This window comes from Thermobia domestica, chromosome 8 (assembly GCF_964235325.1).
Source record: "Thermobia domestica chromosome 8, izTheDome1.hap1.1, whole genome shotgun sequence".
Lineage (NCBI taxonomy): Eukaryota > Metazoa > Arthropoda > Insecta > Zygentoma > Lepismatidae > Thermobia > Thermobia domestica.
The window spans coordinates 12,801,250-12,821,695 of record NC_137461.1 but is presented as its reverse complement, the minus strand read 5'-3'; the positions used below and the strand labels follow the sequence as shown (position 1 = coordinate 12,821,695).

The 20,446-nt window shown below is 33.9% G+C and overlaps 1 protein-coding gene across 1 annotated transcript in view; it reads left to right on the top strand.

Annotated features, from left to right (window-relative positions):
* LOC145691728 (phospholipid-transporting ATPase ABCA3-like) overlaps window positions 1-20,446 on the top strand; it is a 229,436-nt gene that overhangs the window by 110,525 nt on the left and 98,465 nt on the right. The window contains exon 13 of the mRNA XM_081767060.1: window positions 13,939-14,037. Within this exon, the coding sequence (XP_081623186.1) occupies window positions 13,939-14,037 (99 nt within the window). The remainder of the gene's footprint in view (window positions 1-13,938; window positions 14,038-20,446) is intronic.

The window sequence follows — 20,446 nt, the reverse complement described above, 5'->3', positions numbered from 1 at the left end:
GAATAGTGTAGAGGGCTACAAGCCCTCAGGGAGAACACATAGGTTTCCGAACTTCAGATACGCTCTTCTGAATAATTTACAAAGTGCGATGTAACGTATTTCTTCCTTGTACCTTTTATATAAGTATTAATGTGGCAAGATGATACATGTACCATTTTCCTCATGTCTTTCTGTATCAGCCTGTCCCAAAGTACACTTGCAAATATTTTTCGATATTTTCCAACATTGCTTGCAGCTATGGAACCGTGAGGCCTATATGTCTTTGCTCACAACACTCACCGGATCTTTTCGTAACGCTTAGAGTTTTCGCATACACACACTACATTTATGAAATACTTTAGTACGCATCAACTAGAATTTACTACTTTTATTTTACATTAGTTAGATGGGCCTGTCTTAAAAGCAAATTAGCCGGCATTCATACAGTATCTCCGCCTTGATATCTTGCTCTTGCTCAACTTCTACGACTATTTAATGGTTACAAATATAGCCACTAAAGGGAAAATACCAGCTTGCTCCTTGTACCATCTTCCTCCAGTTTCGTATACTACGGAAAAAGTCATTTTGTTGCATAACTACCTAGTTATTTATACTGAAACTTCCTAAACAGATTAAAGGAAATTACATTTTATCACTTTTCATAAATATAACTCGCAAGAAATGTTAGATACAACTGAGGTTTTGCTATATAAATAATTACAACTATTTCCCTGTAATGTGATGCATAAGTGACATTACTACGTTAATTCTGTGAGAGTTCATAGGCCTTGAAAATTACCCTATAAATTCTTACGGTGACCATAATGATGACATCATAACTCCGATGTCATCTTGCAATTCTGTAAAGTAGTGGTTTCCAACAGGTAAACCGCAGACCCCCATAGGGGTCAGTGGACGTTCATTACAAAATATGCATTTTATAGTTGGGAAAAGAGTTTTATCTTAAACTAACCTTCGGCAAACATAATATTTTTAAAATTTCTAACAGTAATTTGTCTTAACATAGTTAATTGAAGACACATTCAATATTTTTTTAGTATTGGAATTTCAATTACGAATTTCGGATGTAGGTGTTTGGGGTCTCATTTATTATGGTGATAAATAAAGTGCTCCAAAAGTCAAAAGTTGCTGGAAACCCTTGCTCTAAAGCAACCAATTTCTAGTTTCCTTGTCCAGGACCATTTTCCTCTTTTTTGCATTTTTCTTGTTTTTTTTTATTTTGATTGTTTTATATTTTTATAAAATCTTAAAATTATCTTTACTAAGAGAGTATTGCGTTATATACTTATTCAATCTTCAAAATTGTGAGATTAAAACAAACTAAAAATAATTTGCTTACCATTCTTAATGAGCTGTAAGGATCGTGCTCAGAAAAGATAACTTCATGTAACATTACTTATCCATATTTCGTTATATCTTTATCTGAATGTCCGAGCAGTTCATAATCCTCTCTTGTCAATTTTTTGTCAGTCATTCTCTGTGTGACTTTTGAAATACCGCTTCCAGTTCTACATTTTCAGGTATTCTTATGTTTTTGTCTTCATCAGTAAAGAGTAGTACTTCAACTTCATCACTTATGATTTCTTCTTCATTCAACTTCATCACCCATGATAACACACAATGGAACATTGAAGACTTGCATTTATGCATCTGCAACCTAAACAACAATCTTTTCTTTTTTTTATATTTACACGCTAATCGCTTCAAGAGGGTTTCGATAGTGGGTGGTTTAAGCGTGGTTACTGGAATCAAAGAAATTACATCTTTTTTTTTTTTGCAAACCCCGTCTTTCTGCAGGTAACACATTGCCCTTCCATAGGTGTGCTTGATGAAGCACTCTGAATGGGTGTTTTCGGGAGAAGACCAATTAAGTTATCTTCAGTTTTGGCTTAAGAAACGAGTCAACAGAATTTAGTGACTAAAGTCATTTAATGAATTCTGTTACTATTTAGACTCGAACAATAAACTTTTCTTCCTCAACCAGTAGTGTAAATGCTTCTTCTGATGGCTCATTGAAAACTAAAACTGCGTAATAAAGTTCAGAGTTAGTCGTCAGAATTTGCAAGATTTTCTTCTTTCCTTGCGTGACCAAAGATAATGTGATGCCAGAGCCACTTACTGCAGGTAAAAACAGAAATTGATCTTTGATATTTTAAAGCAGTGTTGAAATAGAAGAAAACATTTTATCAGAAATTTTGCTTCATCCTGGTTACAAACGGTGCAGTAGATAGGTATCTCATCGGGTGCAAGTGATGTCAGAAGAATCAGTAGGTCAACATATATATTCAAAAATGGTAGGCCAAATCACTTTGTGCGGCAGATGACCTCTATCAATTACATATTGTCAGTTTTCAAGAGGTAGATACTCAGTTGGTTTCAAAACAGAATAGAGAGTTGAATTGCGGGTTCTTCTCATTCTATCCTCGTCAAACAATGACAATGATACTGGTGTGAAGTCATACTGAAACAAGGATGGCAATTTATTTTTGTCTTTTACTGTTCTTATTACTCATTGGTACAGTACAGTTGTTGTGATTGGTAGTACAGCATAATTTAACTTGGTGTGTTTATTTACAGCAGAAAGTGGCAAAACTCTTGAGTTAAACTTGTACGTGACATCATGCAAATTCTTGCTAGAACTTTCCTTAACAATATATCTTATGGCAGTTATACATTTTCACTGCGTTTGCAGTTATTGCTCTCATTATCGACAATTCATGTTGATAAGAACATTATGTTGCGATTTCGGGGAACAAAAGGATGGTGATCTTCCAGTCATTTTTCAAACGTTTCAATGTCTCTCATGTCAGGTTTGATAGAAGTCTTCATGGATCTCATCAGCGCCTGCTCAATTGTCACGTAAGTGCATGTTCCTGCCCATGTCCCTTTAGTTCTCTGTACGGTGAAGTATCCTTTTTCTAAAAAAAAATCTTCATACTTTTGAGCAATAGGCCAACTCCCATGTTCAAACATTTCTTGCAAGTATAAGGGGTTTGCTTTAGCGTAATGAAAATGGCCAGCACCATGAAAGAAAACTATCATATATCTCTCACAATGAAGTGGGGAGTTTTAGAAATGCCAATTAAAAAAAAAAAGAAACAGACGGAATGTGTCCTGTCACCAATTAAATATGTTGTGACAAAGAAGCGGTTAGAAATTTCAAAAATGATATTATAATGTTTGCGTAAGTTTAGTTTAAGATAATACTCTTTTCTAAACTATAAATGCCCTCTAGTGAATGTTCCCTGACCTCTACGGGTGCGCGAACTACCTGTTGGGATACAATGCTTTAGAGAATTGTCATTTGCTTTAATTTATTGGAAATCTAATGCTCTACAAGAAACGTCCACTATTATATGTGAGAATCTTTCATAGTTTAAGCTCAAAAATCAAAATTGTGAAGGAGAACTAGCCGAAAACAGTTTTTTTTCAAGATGGCGGCGATTTCCTAGGTTTCCCACCATTCACAGCAATTGAACTCTCCAGTAATGTTTCTAATGCTATTCTGAACATGCGTTTAAAAAAGCAGCTTGTTGTGAATTGGTTTCACTGATCGCCTCTTTTTTAGTTTAAATTGCCTAGACTAGTATACTTGTTTTCCTTTTATAACGCTGCTGTTTTCTTAAGAATAATCATATAAATTCATTTATTCGATAAACAAGAAAACGTGCAAGTTGGTGGACTCTAGGTTTTTTAAGTCAAATCGAACAGCTTCAGGGCTATTAGAAACGTTCAACTACAAAAGTAATAACTAAAACTGGTTTGAAAATGTAGTTAATATTGTGGAACAAACATATCATTAAGTCATAAGAATAAACAAAAAAACTTGATTGTAGGTATAGACAACATTTATTAGAGTCGCTAAAATTGGAGAGAAATTACATTTTTTATATCTCATAAGTTTTTAATTTCAAGAATTGAGACCATATCATAGTAAAGGAGGAAGAAATTCTATGAATAACGATGTAGTGATGAACACCATCCAGAAAAGTAGTTTTAATGTTTTTTACTCTCTAAATGTTAGGTCAAAAAGATTTCCGGACTGAAAATAAGTTCTAAGGAAAACGTAACAAGCAAAGAAACACATATTATACATATATATATTTGATACGATTGCTAGATGACATATATAAGATCCCTAGAAGATATATTTGCAAGTAATTGATAAGATAGCTAGATGACACTATTGATATTTTGGGATATATAACTCTTGCTGGTAACGACTACAATTTCAATTTTGAAGCCGACTAACACTGTTAAACTAAGACCAAAAACTAGTGAAAAAGACTTCGTATTTATACAGAAAAATGATAAGACCAAATTATATATATATATACATAGATAGATACATAGATAGATAGATAGATAGATAGATAGATACAATGTTCACCTTTCATCTTCAAAAAATCACAATAATGACGATATTTCTATCTTCACTTTGTGTACATAGATGGAAAGCACTTTTCGCATTTGGAGTTGTTGTCTCGCGCCTAGTCGTAATCACGTAAATAAATTCGGAGTATAGTTGTGAACAAACAGGTAAAACAATAGTGTGATAAAGCTCCTAGTAACACAGCTAATAATATACACAGTGTGTTTAGAAAAGTTACAGCTATTATGAAAATCAAACAAGAGAAACGTAGGCACGAAGAATCGTCGGTGAACACTTAAGGAAATTTTCGGAAATATAATTACACCCCGAAAATGCTTAAAAAATTAAGACCATACCAAACGTAAGGAAATTAAGAGCATACTTTAAATGAAAACCGTCAAGAACAGAGAGTTACGAACAAACCTGAAGTACATACATTTATTTCTATTTGTTCATTCGGTCACTGCTGTGTCGTTTGCCGGGTTGCAGACGTTAGCTTGTCTTCTGTAATGAAGGCTGACTCTTTGCTAGAATTACTGATATTTTCAAATATTTGACCAGTGAAATGCCTATAAGTGAATACCGGTTTTCCTGTAAATTTATCTTGTTATTTGCTCCACATTTATATTTTAAAATTCAAAATAGCAGTATCAAACAAATATTTCGCTGGACTTGTATGTTTTACTTGTTATATAACACTACGAGGACCTAATTTGATTAATACCGTTATATTTATTTATTTTCCAAACTGATTTTGGGAACATTGTAGCACAAAAAACAATACATCATTTGAAATCTACCGTACGAGTGTTTCCGATTTAGTTGTAAATTACCAAAATACATACAACTATATTTTTTCCAGCAGGATAGAATCTTGTTAAGGCATTTATCATTCATCATCTTAGTTTATGCAATTTTACTTTTAACTGAATATTACTAACTGATTCAATTTACATATATTCAAAAGTGACGTTTGTGTGCGATTTGTGAAATGTATGGTAGAAAATACATATCGCTAATCAGGAAGAATGTTAAGAGCATGAAAATATTCAATTTGGTGCATCGAATATTCAGTTTCCTGAGACTTAAGAAACAGACAATTAAAATAAGGTTTCAATTGTATTAAACTCATCGATTCTTAAGCTGAAAAAATCGAAATGAAATATATCAAGTTCTATGCCGAATTTTATGCAGTTCTGTGCTCCACCTTGGGCGTAAAGTACACTTGAGATAATTGAGAAATAATAATGTTGAAGATAGTGCGCATGTCAGCCGCTAAACGTCGCATAAAGTCATTTATGACAATACTTATGTCAATCGTTAACATTCATTTGGCGGAACTTTGTTCACCATGTAAGATAACCAAGAAATTCCCGTACGAAAGAAGTCCGTATGTTGATTCTTCGAGCGAGATCAATCGTGTCTAAGACAATTCTATATTAAATGTTATCATTTATTCTGTACAATTTTGTACAATTTTTCCAGTGTTTTGGGAACCTAAAATAACAGAGGTATAACCAGTATTAAATAATATAGTGATTATTCCAATCGCACGACTGCACACGATACAGACCAAGCCCATTATTGTGATAAATATTTGTAGTATTAATTGGATGTGTTTAAATCTGTAGATAGAGAAATCTGTCTCTAAATCTGTTTAAATCTGTAGATAGAGAATTTAAAAAAAATTGGCGTCCATATATGTTCAAATAATTTCAAAGATATCGTTTAATATAACCTTCAAAAACTAATTTTGTAATGTGCTACGTTGCAACTTTAGATTCGGAAGGGAAGTTCAATACTTAAAACGCACTATATTATGTATTTATGATTATTGTATTATATAATTAGTGTTGGTGACATATGATCTAGATTTAGCTGAAAATGTACTACTCTCTTTTTAGAGCCAGTCTAAAATCATTGACAAACATAGATGGAATAAAAATGAGTAGTCCTATATTAAAAATGCACATTCGTGCTCATTCTAAATGTGTGTAGGCAGTATTAAATCCTAAAACATAGTACACGTAACATCAGAAATTGCATATCGTAAGCGATAACGTACCTACCGTCCATGGCATTCCTGGAGCATTTCTATACCGCCACAGCAGTCACGACACTAGCTAGCCAAGGGACGGGTGTACATGATTGCATACGTCGACCTCCTACATAACCCAGGATTCTTATTTATGTATTTATTTACTTCATCCATAGAGAGATCTCTTTAATTATAGGAGGTGTACACACTTGATTACATTATTATATTATAATAATGATATGTAAAACAGAAATTTATAAATGAAAATAAGAAAAGTAAAAATTGAAAAGCAATAAGCAAATACAATACATAACTTTGTATGCGGACATTCCATAGATCAATGCATACATTTTATGAAGCACAAACTCTTACTCTCATTCTATTAACACTCATACATACGTAATGCATATTATATATATATATATATATATATATATATACATAAACATATATCAATATTTATAGATCCAAAATATATGCAGGAACACACACATATGTATCTCGCACATTTCACATGCACACATTCATGTACTCACCATAGATATTGTACATTACAATAACATGAAAATAGAAAATAATCAAATGTTATTACCGTAGTTAATGTAGTAATATCTAATATTAATTACGTTTTCTATATAACTTAATTTCGCACAAGTATCTGTTCAATAATCTTTTAAATAATTTTTCTTTCAATCTTAAGTCAATGTCATCGATACTCTAAGCTATATTATTATATAATGAACATAATCTTATTAAAGGTCAGTTGTTGTTCTTGTTGGTTTTCGCAGTGGCATACCATAATAATTTCCTCGTTCTTAAAGTTCTTGATTTTATATTGAATTTAATATACTGCAAAAACTCACTGTTATTGAATTTCCCGTTCTGTTTTAAATAAACACATTTCTTGTAGAATAACACATCTATCCGGAAAATTTGCGTAATTGAATTCACCTAGTAGTTTGGAATACGAAATTTTATTAGTAATTGCAGATTGTCCAGTTTTCTTGTAGTATAGATACCTTAAAAACCTTTTATGAATTGCTTCTAATTGATTGTTTTGAGTTACGTATTTCGTAGTCCAGATCAGCAAGGCGTACTCCATCTTTGATCTTACAATACTTTTAAAAATAGTTCCTATAACATCAATGTTTGTAAACATTTTCGTATTTCTTATAATAAATCCTAATTGCTTAAAAGCATTATGTGTTACTAACAATGTGTTTATTAAAAGACATATCACAGCTGAAAGTAATACCGAAACCTTTATATGTATATACACGTTCTAATACTTTGTTGTCTATCTTGTAGGAATTAATTTTAGTTAACCTTCTTTGTTTTGAAAACATCATGAATTTACACTTGTTAGTATTGAAATATAATTTATTTTCTATATTGCACTGATATATGTTATTTAGATCCTCATTCAGTTTCAATACATCGTGATCTTCCTGTATATCTTTGTATAATTTTAAATCGTCAGCATATAATAACCATTTGGAATATTTAACATATTTTGGGAGGTCATTTATAAAAAGTAGGAACAATAAGTGTCCTAAGTTTGAGCCCTGCTGGACACCGGAATTAATATTATAACTGAATAATCTTGTGTGACTGAAATATACATACTGTTTTCTCTGATATAGGTAACATTTAAACAATTTTAGTAAATTTGATGAGAATCCAAAGCTTCAGAGTTTTCTAAGTAGTATGCAATGATTAATTGTGTCAATTGCCTTTGCAAAATCAATATATATTGTTTATACTCGTTTGCTATCATGTATAGTTTCATGAACGAATTGAGTGAAATTAAGTAAATTTGTTATCGTCGATCGTCCAGGAAAAATCCATACTGGTTTTCACAAATATCGTTCTTTACATGGTTAAAAACACGATCATATACTATTTGTTCGAATACTTTTACTGGTGCAGTAATTATGGCTATAGGCCTATAATGTTCTATTTTACTCTTATTCCCATTTTTAAAGATTGGTGATACTTTAGTAATTTTCTAGATTTCAAGAAACGTTTGGGTCTTAAGTATTAAATTGAAAAGTATAGACAGTGGTTCTAGTAGTATTTCCGAGCATGCTTTTATCATATATGGAGGAATACCATCTGGTTCACATGCTTTTTTAGGTTTTAGCTTCTTAACGGCTTTCCTATACTCTTCATTCGACACTTCATCAATTTCTAAACAGTTGCTTACCTCCATATGTTCTTCCTCAGGAGGGTTGTATAATGATATACTTTTATCATATACTGATTTAAAATAATTTGCAAAACCATCAACAATTAGTTTGTTTGTGTTCAATGTATCACCGTTTAACATCATAGAACCACTTTCACTATTATTATCCTTCTGTTTACATTTTATATATGACCAAAAAGATTTAACATCCTTTTTAACCCCAATTTAGCTTTCCCTAATATAATGTTCATACGCCTTACGAATGAGTTTCTTTGTATCCTTCCTTATCTCCTTACACTTATTTTTATTATATTCAGAGTCTTTCATGTATTTCCTATAAGGTTCTTTTAATTTTAACTTGATTATTATATCTTTTGTAAACCAGCACGGATATATTCTTATACTAAATTTTCGCGTTTTAGGTACTGTATCAATGATTATTTTATTTATTGTTGCACAAAATGCGTTAGTTGCATCATCAACATTACTAAATTGTTTTAAAACCGACCAGTCAACTTCTCGAATTTATTGATATAGTTTTAAAAAGTTAGCTTTCTGGAAGTTGAATACAATTTTTGTTTCATTTTTTAGTGGATAAACGGAATAGTTATTTCTAGTGCAGGATGATGGTTATCTTCATTTATAATCAGCAATTCACTTCTTTGTACAACAATACCTATTCGAAATATTACTAAACAGTATATCTAAAGTTCTAGAAAAATAGTTTTCATATTATTTAAAGAATTAAGATTTTGTAGGCTCGAAAAATAGCTAATGAGCAATAGCATTCACTACCGTTCATGAAATTATAGTCTGTACGAGTAACTAGTGGTAGATTAAAGTCTCCAGTTACTAATACGTTATTTTCCTGAGACAAGCCATTTCCTTGAAATATTTGAAAGAAATTTAGATAATGATTTAGACATGAACCAGGGGGGAAGTATACAGTTACAATATAAAAAGTTTTACTATATGCAACTACATTAACACACAAATTCTCAAGCTCATTATGTATCTCAATATTAGTGGCTGCAAACTTATTTTTAATTGCTATGAGTGCTCCACCACCTTTAATAATTTCTATGATGTTATGAGCTGGAGGAAAAGTAGCATTTATTTTTCGATAGTACTCAAGACGTCAGAACATACAGTTATATAAAATACCTGAAACAGCGTATCGAGAGTTCAGAACATTGCAAATCAAAGCAACTTTGTGAAATAGTATATTGCAAAGCAAAACGTAATCTGATATTAACATACAATTTCGAAACGTTACAACTTGATAGCAAAAACAATCCATAACTTCTGTTACTTAGATTAAAAACAAATGCAATGTCAAGTAACTGACATATTTAAACGTTTGTAGTTAAGTTTGGTTCACAAATTTGGAGAAATAGAACTTTCTAAGGACAGTTCCAAACCTGTATGAATTGCAAGCTGAACCAAATACTGGGAAATTATATGGAGAAAATATACTATTGAATTGAAACATCAATTTATACACCCAAGTAATACTTTCACCTTTGTACTTTGAAATATTTTACTCTGTGCTGATTTAATGCGTTTTCTGCCTAGACGGAAAACTGTGTTCAAATTTCAGTTGAAGTGCAAAACCGTATTTGTTTTGCAGAATTAATACCTCTTGCCTTTCTTTATACATTTTGTTTGCATAACCAGTGTGCGAATTAGATAATCTGTGTTAAGGGGGATAAAATTAGGTCAACCGGACGTAAAGACTAAAGATCAATAATTCAAAATGAGACAGTAATACCTTACCCCTCAAACACAAACATAAATATGACATCTGTAACAAATAAGAGATTTATTAATTCAATAAATCTAGACAATAACTATGTACGTATATATTGTCTGACATGCACACACCACACCTAATCTTTCTGAACATTTTAAATGTTGTACTCACTCTTGTGCCCGTGACTCTCTAAGGTTTATTTACTTAATAATTCGGCCGCAACGATTGCCATGGCCACAAGGATATGTTAATTTTCCCACTCATGTTAAAATTTCCCCTTTCACATTAATACACAGCTTGCAAAAGAAAACCTACTTCAGCATTTTGAAACCCACTAAAAGTATCAGTATAGTTAAAACGGACTTACTTTAAAAAATCTAGGTATTAGCCTATGATAGAGAAATGGATTGTTGGTGTTCCCGATTTCTGGCATCAAGATTAAATGGAAGGCCAAATATTTAAAAACTCTCAATTTAAATTTCGAGCTTGCGTTTCTACTCCCCGCTAAAGCTACGCTCTTTTCTTTCTTTCTTTCTTTTTTTTTTCAATATCGATTTCGTTACGGAGCTAAGGAAGTGAACATTTCCAATTACTTTACTGTTAGGTTACATACGAGTTTATTCACTATATGTTATTCAAACAAAGTATAAACATTACACTGAAGTTTTCCAGACAACATTATTGGTGTGGACAGCAAACTGTACATCGAAAAGAAAGATGGAATAACGAAAGGTTAACTTTTAAAAAAAACACTCCATTGAAATGCTTATACAAAGATAATGACATGGAGAACCAATCGTTTTAGCAAGTGCTGAAGCAAATCTTCAATTATGCGCTTACTCACTTTTAGTAACATGTCTACTAGAGAGTGCATCCCCAGCTTGTACGTTAACATATAGCCACGAGAGAATATAAACAGGGTGTACATTTATTGTGTAGTCAAAATTCACCGTTCAAATCCTCACACCTGAACAATAAAAAAGTTCATATGCACATAGGGCGAGAAACGCGTTGTTTCAAATTTACGGGATCTGAAATCGTGAAAACTGTTACTTTGAGGCTGCCTAGCTTAATAACTATGAGATATATTAAAGGCGGTTAAACAAATATTAGAAACACTAGTGCACTGCCTATCTAAATGACTGTGTTTCAGAGTTGGATTGTACCGGCGCAAATGATTTTAGAGAGCGGGAAGGAAGAGCGGAACCTATACCGCAGCTCCCTCTATAAAATCCGTTGCGCCGATACGTCTCAACTCTGAAACATGGTTATTTAAATATACAGCGTACTAGTTCCTGTAATATGTATTTAACCGCCGTTGATATCTCTCATAATTATCATGCTAGCCAGATCCTAAGTTGCAATTGTCATGATTTTGGCATCCCGTAACTTCGAAACAACGCGTTTTTCGACCTATGTTCATATACATTTTTTTATTGTTTAAATGTGAGGATTTCATCTATGGATTTTGGCTACACAGTAAATGAACACCCTGTATATCTCAGCTTTTGAGTACAGTTTCGAAAGTTCATTTCCATAAACTGTAAAAGGCAGTGATTATTATGGTAATTACAAGGGTTACAAACAAAATTTTGAAATACGCATTGCTGTGGCACATTATTTGTATTCCAACAATTGCGTTCAGTAGTGGTATCCAGAGCGAAGAAGCGAAGCAAGTTTCAACTCGCCTCGCTTATCGGCGTGGCTGTATCGCCTTCACTTGTTTGTTGATGTGAGCAGTATTCGGCTTTCTAGAATTGAGCTCAAAAGAGAGCATTTTCGGGCAATGATCCTTTACGATTTCAAAAGTGGTTTGAACGAACAGAAAGCCTTCACGTTTGGGGACGTTTGGGGACCTTGATCCTTCCCGTGCGACAATTTTTCGGTGGTTTGATGAATTCAGAAGAGGCCGGAGATCGCTAAAGGATGAAGGGAGAGCCGGACGTCCGGCAACAGCTGTCAGATGAAAAAATTGCAGCTATGAAACAAATGATTCGAGAAAATCCTCGAACAACTTTCAAGGACATTGAATCTACAGTGAACATTGAATCGCCAGCAGTAACAAAAATTCTTCATGACCATCTTCGGCTCAGGAAGGTTTCATCTCGTTGGGTGCCTCACACTTTGACTGAACAGCAGAAGCGCATGCGTGTGAAATGGTGTGAAGAAATGCTTGAAAGATTTGATGCAGGCAATTCTCGACGCGTCTCTGACATTGTTACTGATGATGAGACTTGGATCTATCAATTTGACCCTGAAAATAAACGCCAGTCTACAGTTTGGATCTTTCCAGACGAAAAGATACACACGAAAGTAAAGCAACCGCGAAGTATGGCGAAGAAGATGGTCGCAACTTTCTTCTCCAAATCTGGCCATGTTGCAACTGTTCCACTTGAAGAACAAAGGACTGTTACTGCTCAGTGGCACACCACTGTTCCACAAGCTTCGGGAACGGGATCCAAGAACTGGATTGTGTGGGATCCTGCTTCATCATGACAACGCGTCAGCACACACTGCCAATATCGCAATTCAGTTTTGATATGAGATCAAGCTTATGAGTCATCCGCCGTAAAGCCCCGACCTGTTCCCAGAATCAAAGATCGCATCCGTGGGAAGATATTTTGCAGCCTTCAAGAAGCTGTAGTGGCTTACGAGAATGAACTTTCAACACTTGAAGGAAAAGACTCGCAACACTGCTTCCAAAAGTGGTTTTCGAGGATGCAAAAGTTTGTACAATGTAATAGTGAATACTTTGAAAAAATGTAAGTGTTAAATTGATTTTAAGTATGTAAGTTATTTCACATCTCAAAGCTTCGTAGTGACCCTCGTACCACAAACTAAACTTTTGAGTTGTATACACACAAACTACTATTAAACGAGGACCATGTGCTAACAAGGAATATACTGGAAAATGAAATACGACAAAAATAAAAACGGGATTATAATCGATACAAAGGTAGAGAATGAATTAGTCATGTCCGACCTTCATCAAGTATGTTGGAAGAAGTTATTTATTTACTTCTTCTTGGGCAACCGTAAAGAGCATTTATAAATCCATATGTGATTTTGTTATGCTCAATTAGTATATTCAAATTCACAAACGACGACGAACTGAAGGGTATGAAGATGCAATTGCAAGTAACAACCGTATTCATAACAATATAGATCAACTAAACAATGATGAAAATAGTGTGAAAGTTTGAAATGACGAGAAGCAAGTAATTTACATCGTTCATTTCAAAATACAGCTAGCAGATTAAACTTACAAGACATGATAAAAATCAGTGAAATTTGGCGTTATAAGAAGTATGGTTGGCGGGAGAAGAGCATCCCCGGTGGGGATACTTCAGCTTATTTCTTTGGGAGGGAAACAAAATGTGATTGAGGGGGAAATCACCCTCATCCCCCGTAATTCTCACCCTGCGTATAGCCCATGCTTTTTAAGTTGTACTGTGAACATTACTTCTTGATTTTGCTCGTTTATTTTTAGATTTTCATTTCTGTAATTTAATTCTTGCAACTATTCCATTATTTTAGTATTTATTCTGTTCATGCTCCCAACTAAGAAAACAACACTTTTTTTGCAGTTTCTTCTTTATGCTATCGTGCCTTATACAGTATATAATACCAACCAAGTTGTTAAAACAGCATTGAAACAATTGGAGAAAATGGATGTCAGAACAGAGGTAAAATCATCCATTAATTTTTAATCAGCTTCTATTGGGAGTTTAGTAGAAGAAATTAATGTTTTATTATATTTTCAAAATCTAATTATAATATTAATTATACCTATGCACTCTATAATCTAATAACTAGAGTAATGCCCAATACTGCGATAGTATTCGTATTATGTGTGTTAATTAATTTTTGAATTATTTAACTCACCACCGGCCTCATGGTTATTGGGGATGCAAGTGAGTGTGCGGTTAGATTTTATCTCCTCTATGAAATAAATTGAAACACCCCTCTCATTAATACAGTTTAAGATTACTTTTGTGACTTTTAATGTAACTTTACAATTTTAAAATATCTTAGGAACATAGTTATATTTTAGTTACAAGTTTTTTATACCTCCTTTATTGATATGATTACGCATCAAAAATAATTGAACCTTTTTAAATATTGAATAATACAGGAAGGTCAAAAAGTCACGACAAATAAACCAACAAACAAAATGGAAAACAGTTGTCTTTTCCAACTGAGTAAAACGTTTGTGAATATTCAAGTTATCACACATTCTCTTTATGTTGTTTTACACCCTCTACATCTAAACCAGACAGCAGCTGGTGCGTGCTCCTTGCACAGTGTGACAAGGCAATCTGAACCACATGTTTTTGTGTAACAATTCTCCTTCCTGGAAAATAAGCCACATTTCTTTTTATCACCATCCCCTGCTATTGCTTCGGAGTGCACAGATACTAGAGATCACCCAGGAGCATTATTATCTGTGATCACAAAAGTGTAGGCAATTTGGTATTGTTGATTTTCTAGTGAGGTATGGTTTGCGACTTCCATTGCTAGCTTATTCTCATAGAGTCTCCTTGCATCAGAATTTTTACAGTTAAAGTTATATATGATGCATTTGCTTAGTGGATGAGTATCGACGAGTGAGTACCGCCGACGACGGCCCCCTGTTGGTTTTCCTTGCAACCGTACAGTCTTAAATCCATCCCTGCAGTCTGCACCTCTTTTCGTCATATTATACAATGTAATGATTTCGGGTTTAGCCTGCTCCCTTGATGCTTCATCAATGTATTCTCTCTTTCATTCATTATAATGTATAAATAATAATGTATTTTAATTCTGTTTGACATATTTGTACAAAGTAACGTATCTTCTCCATGAGCGAACATACTTGAAAATGGTGTTATTTCCTTTGTACTATGAAACTCAACTGGAATATGTGGTTTGTTACTCCTTAGAGTTAAAACCAGTGTTAACCCGTAATTCTTTAGAAGATCTATCGCAAAATAATTTGATGTGAAGAAATTGTCTGTTGTCACATTTCTGTCAGATTTAGTAGTGGGTTCAATGAGACGTTTCACAACAGTGTGAACACTGTTGTCTTGAACATAGGGTCTTCGCGGCTCTAGTGTCCCGTATAAATCTCCATTTTCATTGTGTAGTAGACATGCGCGTCCACAAAGGAGAATGTTTTAATGCCATATTTTTCCGGTTTATTTGCCATGTAACATCATAAGCAGGATCTTCTCCTGAAAGATTCTAAGATTTCATCAATAGTTACATGTTCACAAGTAGTTAAGACAGGAAACAATTTATAATCATGATAATTATTATTTCAAGATTTAAGACTCCTGAATATTATAGGCACAGGAGCTGTTTGTTTCTTATTAGTGTTTTTTTCACATATTCACATACAGTCAACACATTCGATAATGATTGTCATTCATGTCGCGGCATTAACCTAAATGTGACGCATTAACTACTTTTCAATAAAGAAACCTTGTTTTTCCTTATTCAAAGATATCTCAACCAAAACTCTACATATTATTTGCAAACGACCAATGTAGGGGTATTTGGCATTTCGATCTACAAACTCTATTACGAAAGTGGCATGTGAAATTATTTGAATTAACCTATTTCAAGTTATTTATAGATAATCATAGGAAAAGCAATTCTTTGAACACAAATAGCATAATAATTAGCAGAAGTAGTGATCTGTAGGAAGGGAGACATCAGGAGACGACACTTAGACTAAAAGGTTTCTCATCTCATCTCTTTTGTTCATAAATATGTCGTCTCATCTAAACTTTACAGACGAGACTATAATTATAACGGTAAAATACATAATAAGACCTTAAAGCATTGGAAATTCACATAATTCTGATCAACATACAGGAAGTCTTGCAAGTTATGGGCGAATAAATTAACTATTGGAGAAACAGATGATTAACAGACTTCCTATGCGATACTATTTTTCATACTTTTGAACCGGTTCCATAATATATTTTCTTTTGTAAAGTTTTGAAGTTTGGATGATAATGAGAAACCATTCAAATAAAACTTTGTCACATTTTTTGTGGAGGTCTGTGTTCAACACCCTCAAACACCTTTAAGTTAAGTGCAGATAAGGCAAAGGCCACTTGTTGGTGTAAGGTAACATACTACCTGGTTGTGGCAGTTGAGTTACAGTGAACTTGCGTATTGACAGAGTGAGCATGGGACCTCCACAAAATGTCATAATTGCGTGTATGCTGTACAAGTTCGAACTGGGGTGAAACACTGCTGTACTGGAGCGGAAGATATGCCAGGCTTTTGTGGCAGTGTCGTGTGTACGCGGACAGCGGAGCGCTGATTTAAGAAGTTTAAGCACGGTAACGAAACATTCGAAGATGCACCATGTGCCGGGATACTAACACATGCACAAAATGAAGATCTTCATACAACAATCGATGCGAATAGTTGCTAGACATGAGAAAAACTTTGACTACAATTTATGTAAGTGAGGAAACCATTCGGCAGTATCCATCAACTTGTGGATCACTACAAGTTTGGTCTGTGGGTGCCACATAATTTGACACTTTGCCAGAACGCAACGCGAGCAGACACCTATGTTTCTTTGCTCTCATATGAGGAAGGAGCCACTTCTAGACACAGTATTAACATGTGAAGAGAAGTGGGTCTGGCACGAAGCTCCACTGCGCCGTGATCACTGGTTAGCATCCCACGAACCGGTTCCAAAACAGCCGAAATCAATATTGCACCAGAAGAAGGTCATCTTGTGTGTTTGGTGGACTGCCTGTGGCATTGTGCATCAGGAACTACTACTAGCTGGTCAGAGCATCAATGCAACTTTGTGTTGTCAGCAGTTTAGCCGTGTTCAAGAAAAACTCAAAATTCTGAAACCAGCACAGCCGAATCGTAAAGGGTCCTCATGCTACAAGACAACGTTGAGCCCCACGTGGTTAGGATGACCCGGGACACCATTCTACACTTTGCATGGGAAACATTATTGCATTGGCCATACTCCCCGGACGTTGCGCCGTCCGATTATCACCTGTTCTATTCCTTGGACAGGTAATCACTTTAGAGGACGCAAGTTTAAATCCCTAGTAGTTGGTGTAAAATGTACTTCATACTTTCATCGCTTCACTGCCCACCAAGGTCTACTGCGATGGAGTCCATGGCCTTCCAGAATGCTGCAATAGGTCGTTGATTTTCGTTGGGACTATTTCTGATCTTCCAGGAACGTCGTAGTTGACAAATGGATGTTTGAGTTTGGTTGGGGAAAAAGCGACAGAAATTTTTTGGTTATCATTATAATTATTGAGTACTCAGAAAATACCATTTAGTGGAGTAAGTAGTTGCTGAAGTATCTTTTATTCTGAAATAACATGTCTTAAATGATTATTGTTAGCTTAGAGGACAAACTTTGCAGAGCAGAAAGATCACCTCAAATACGTTAGTTATGTTACTAACTAATGGGTTGGGTTCTCTTGAAAATTGAAAATGGTATTACTCTTCTATTTCTGAACTATTTAAAAAAATAAGATGGGACTTTTATGTGTTTAAAGTTTCAATATAGGAGTTGGAATTTCCACAAAGACACAAGTGTCAGATTATTTTATGCAAATAAGTTTGATGCTATTACGATTGTTAATTAGAGCGTGGGTCACACCAGCTTTTACTCCTATCGTATTCACTTCATGTGCTTGATGTAATATTTACTCCATGTTTACAATTAACTGCATCGTGTCTGTTTAATTAGCGTACGACCCGAGTTTGATTCTCGGTAATAGTTTATATGGTTCTGATTCCAAGTTAGGCTGTAGGCCCATGCGTTGATGGTGTTTTGGACACTAAAGTATACACAAACCAATTATACAAGCTCAATACTTAAATATTTCGATAAATATCAAATGAAGCAAGTAAACGTTATAGTGTGCTCCAAAAATCGAAACAGAATTTCATCCAAGACCGTGTTCACATCGATATTGTAAACAATGATAATCATAATGTTTGTTGTTGAGAATTTAGTAGTAATGTTATAAATTTAATTTAAATGAATGGACTGCAATTTATGGTTAAGTAAATAATTAGATATTTTTCCTCTTTCAATCATGGAAACTGATCTGATGTGACCATCACTAATTTTGGAGTACGTAACACATGTAAGTAACCTCATTTGTACATTAATAATCCCAAAATACTTTGGAAAACTACCCAGTAGAATGATTGGCGCAAGAAAGGAAAGAGCCGAGCCCTTAGGGGTACAAAACCACTACAGAAATTAACTAACTTTATTATAATACACAGAAAAGGAGATTGAAAGGTAAATGAAATTCTAATGGGAAGGCACTATATCCTGCATATGTAAGAGGAATGTTAGTTTAACTGGATTACATAGTAGCTAATACCAGTATTTCCAACTTAGAAAATGAAGAATGTATAAATGTACAAGTTGTCCTCTCCAAATTAAGCTTTATTAACTATTGCGGATGGACAGTGACTTGCCAATTCATTCTTTAAAATTTCTACATAATAGAGTAACACACTTTTACGTTTAAAATATCATTGAAAGCTTGGATGTTTGAACACAGGACAGCTGAAATCATGTGTACGACACTAGTATAAACATATTGTAAATTCCAAAATGTGCAAATCTTACGTTTAGCATATGTAAAGTCAAGTGACAAAAAATAATCAAAATCGGTACAGTTTGGAGAAGTTTGAGTAAAAGTACTGTAACGTAAAGGATTTTCTTTTGCGTCCTATACCGTGTTTGCACAAAGTCGCTCAAACATGGGTGATTATTTGAAACAAATATTTTGTGCACCAAATTGTTTCTTTCTGTTGAAAAAATCTTGAGATACTATATCTTGGAGAAATATTGAATTCCCACTTAAGATAAGCATTGAATCAATGTAACACGACAAAATCTCAGCTAGGCAGGGGTGAAGTAAGATCTTAAGACTTATCAAAATTGGCTCAGGAGGTCTAAGAAAAGTTGAGTACAATTATCATTGCATTAATATATACTGTATATATATATATATACTGTATATATATATATATATATATATATATATATATATATATATATATATATATATGTGTGTGTGTGTGTGTGTGTGTGTGTGAGTGTTTATCTGTCCAACCAAAAATATTAAGCTCATATTCAGTCACCCAATCCATTTTAAAGAAATGGACAGTACAAAATTCAAGATTTAGTATCCTGATTCTGGTACACTACTTTTTTGTATTAGTAATTAGTGTAGCGTGAGGAGGCACAAAAATTAGCTGACATGATATTTAGTTTAATAACGCAACTTAGAGTACTGATTCTTTGTCCAGAAATGAAGGTCTTCTTCAAAATTTAACTTGAAATTTTGATAACCAAAATTGTCGAAATTTCCCACAGCACCCAATTTATGAGGGATTAGGGATACTTTGTTCTGGGCCGACGCACTACAAGGAATGTATTTTCTCGGCTAGTACAACAGAATTACATACCATTTAAGGTCAAGTAGATACCTGGAAAGTTTGCTTATATATTCAAGACAATTCATCAGAATTGATGAGTCCTTAATTATAGGATTTAGGTTTAAATGCTTTGTATGCTTACACGAGACACTCTAGTACAATGTCTAGTAAACTTCAAGGCAAATTTGTATTAAGACGTTAATATTTTATGAGTTAAAACACTTCTACTCTATGTGATGTACTCCAGTGCTCAGCCGTGCCTTGGTACGATCTACACCGTAGCTTATTTATTACCACAGCAAACAATTTATTCTCTTGGCCTTCATAATTACATAACTGCCAGAATAACTTTCTCGCCCTTGCGGAACTTGATTTTACGGAAGTCTGTGAAACCGCAATGTTAAGAAGTACTCGAAAGTATGAGATTTGAAATTTTCACTATCCAAAGTATTTTGGCGATTACCGTCGTAGAATACTTTTTTGTTTTAGAGAAAGAGCTTCAATTCGGTGTTACTATTCGATTCAAAATCTCTTGTCGTCGCGAATTCTGTCGAGGAATTTGAAACTTAAAATATACAAAACGATAATCATGCCTGTAGCTCTGTATGGTTGCGAAACATGGTCACTTACTCTGAGGGAAGAACATAGACT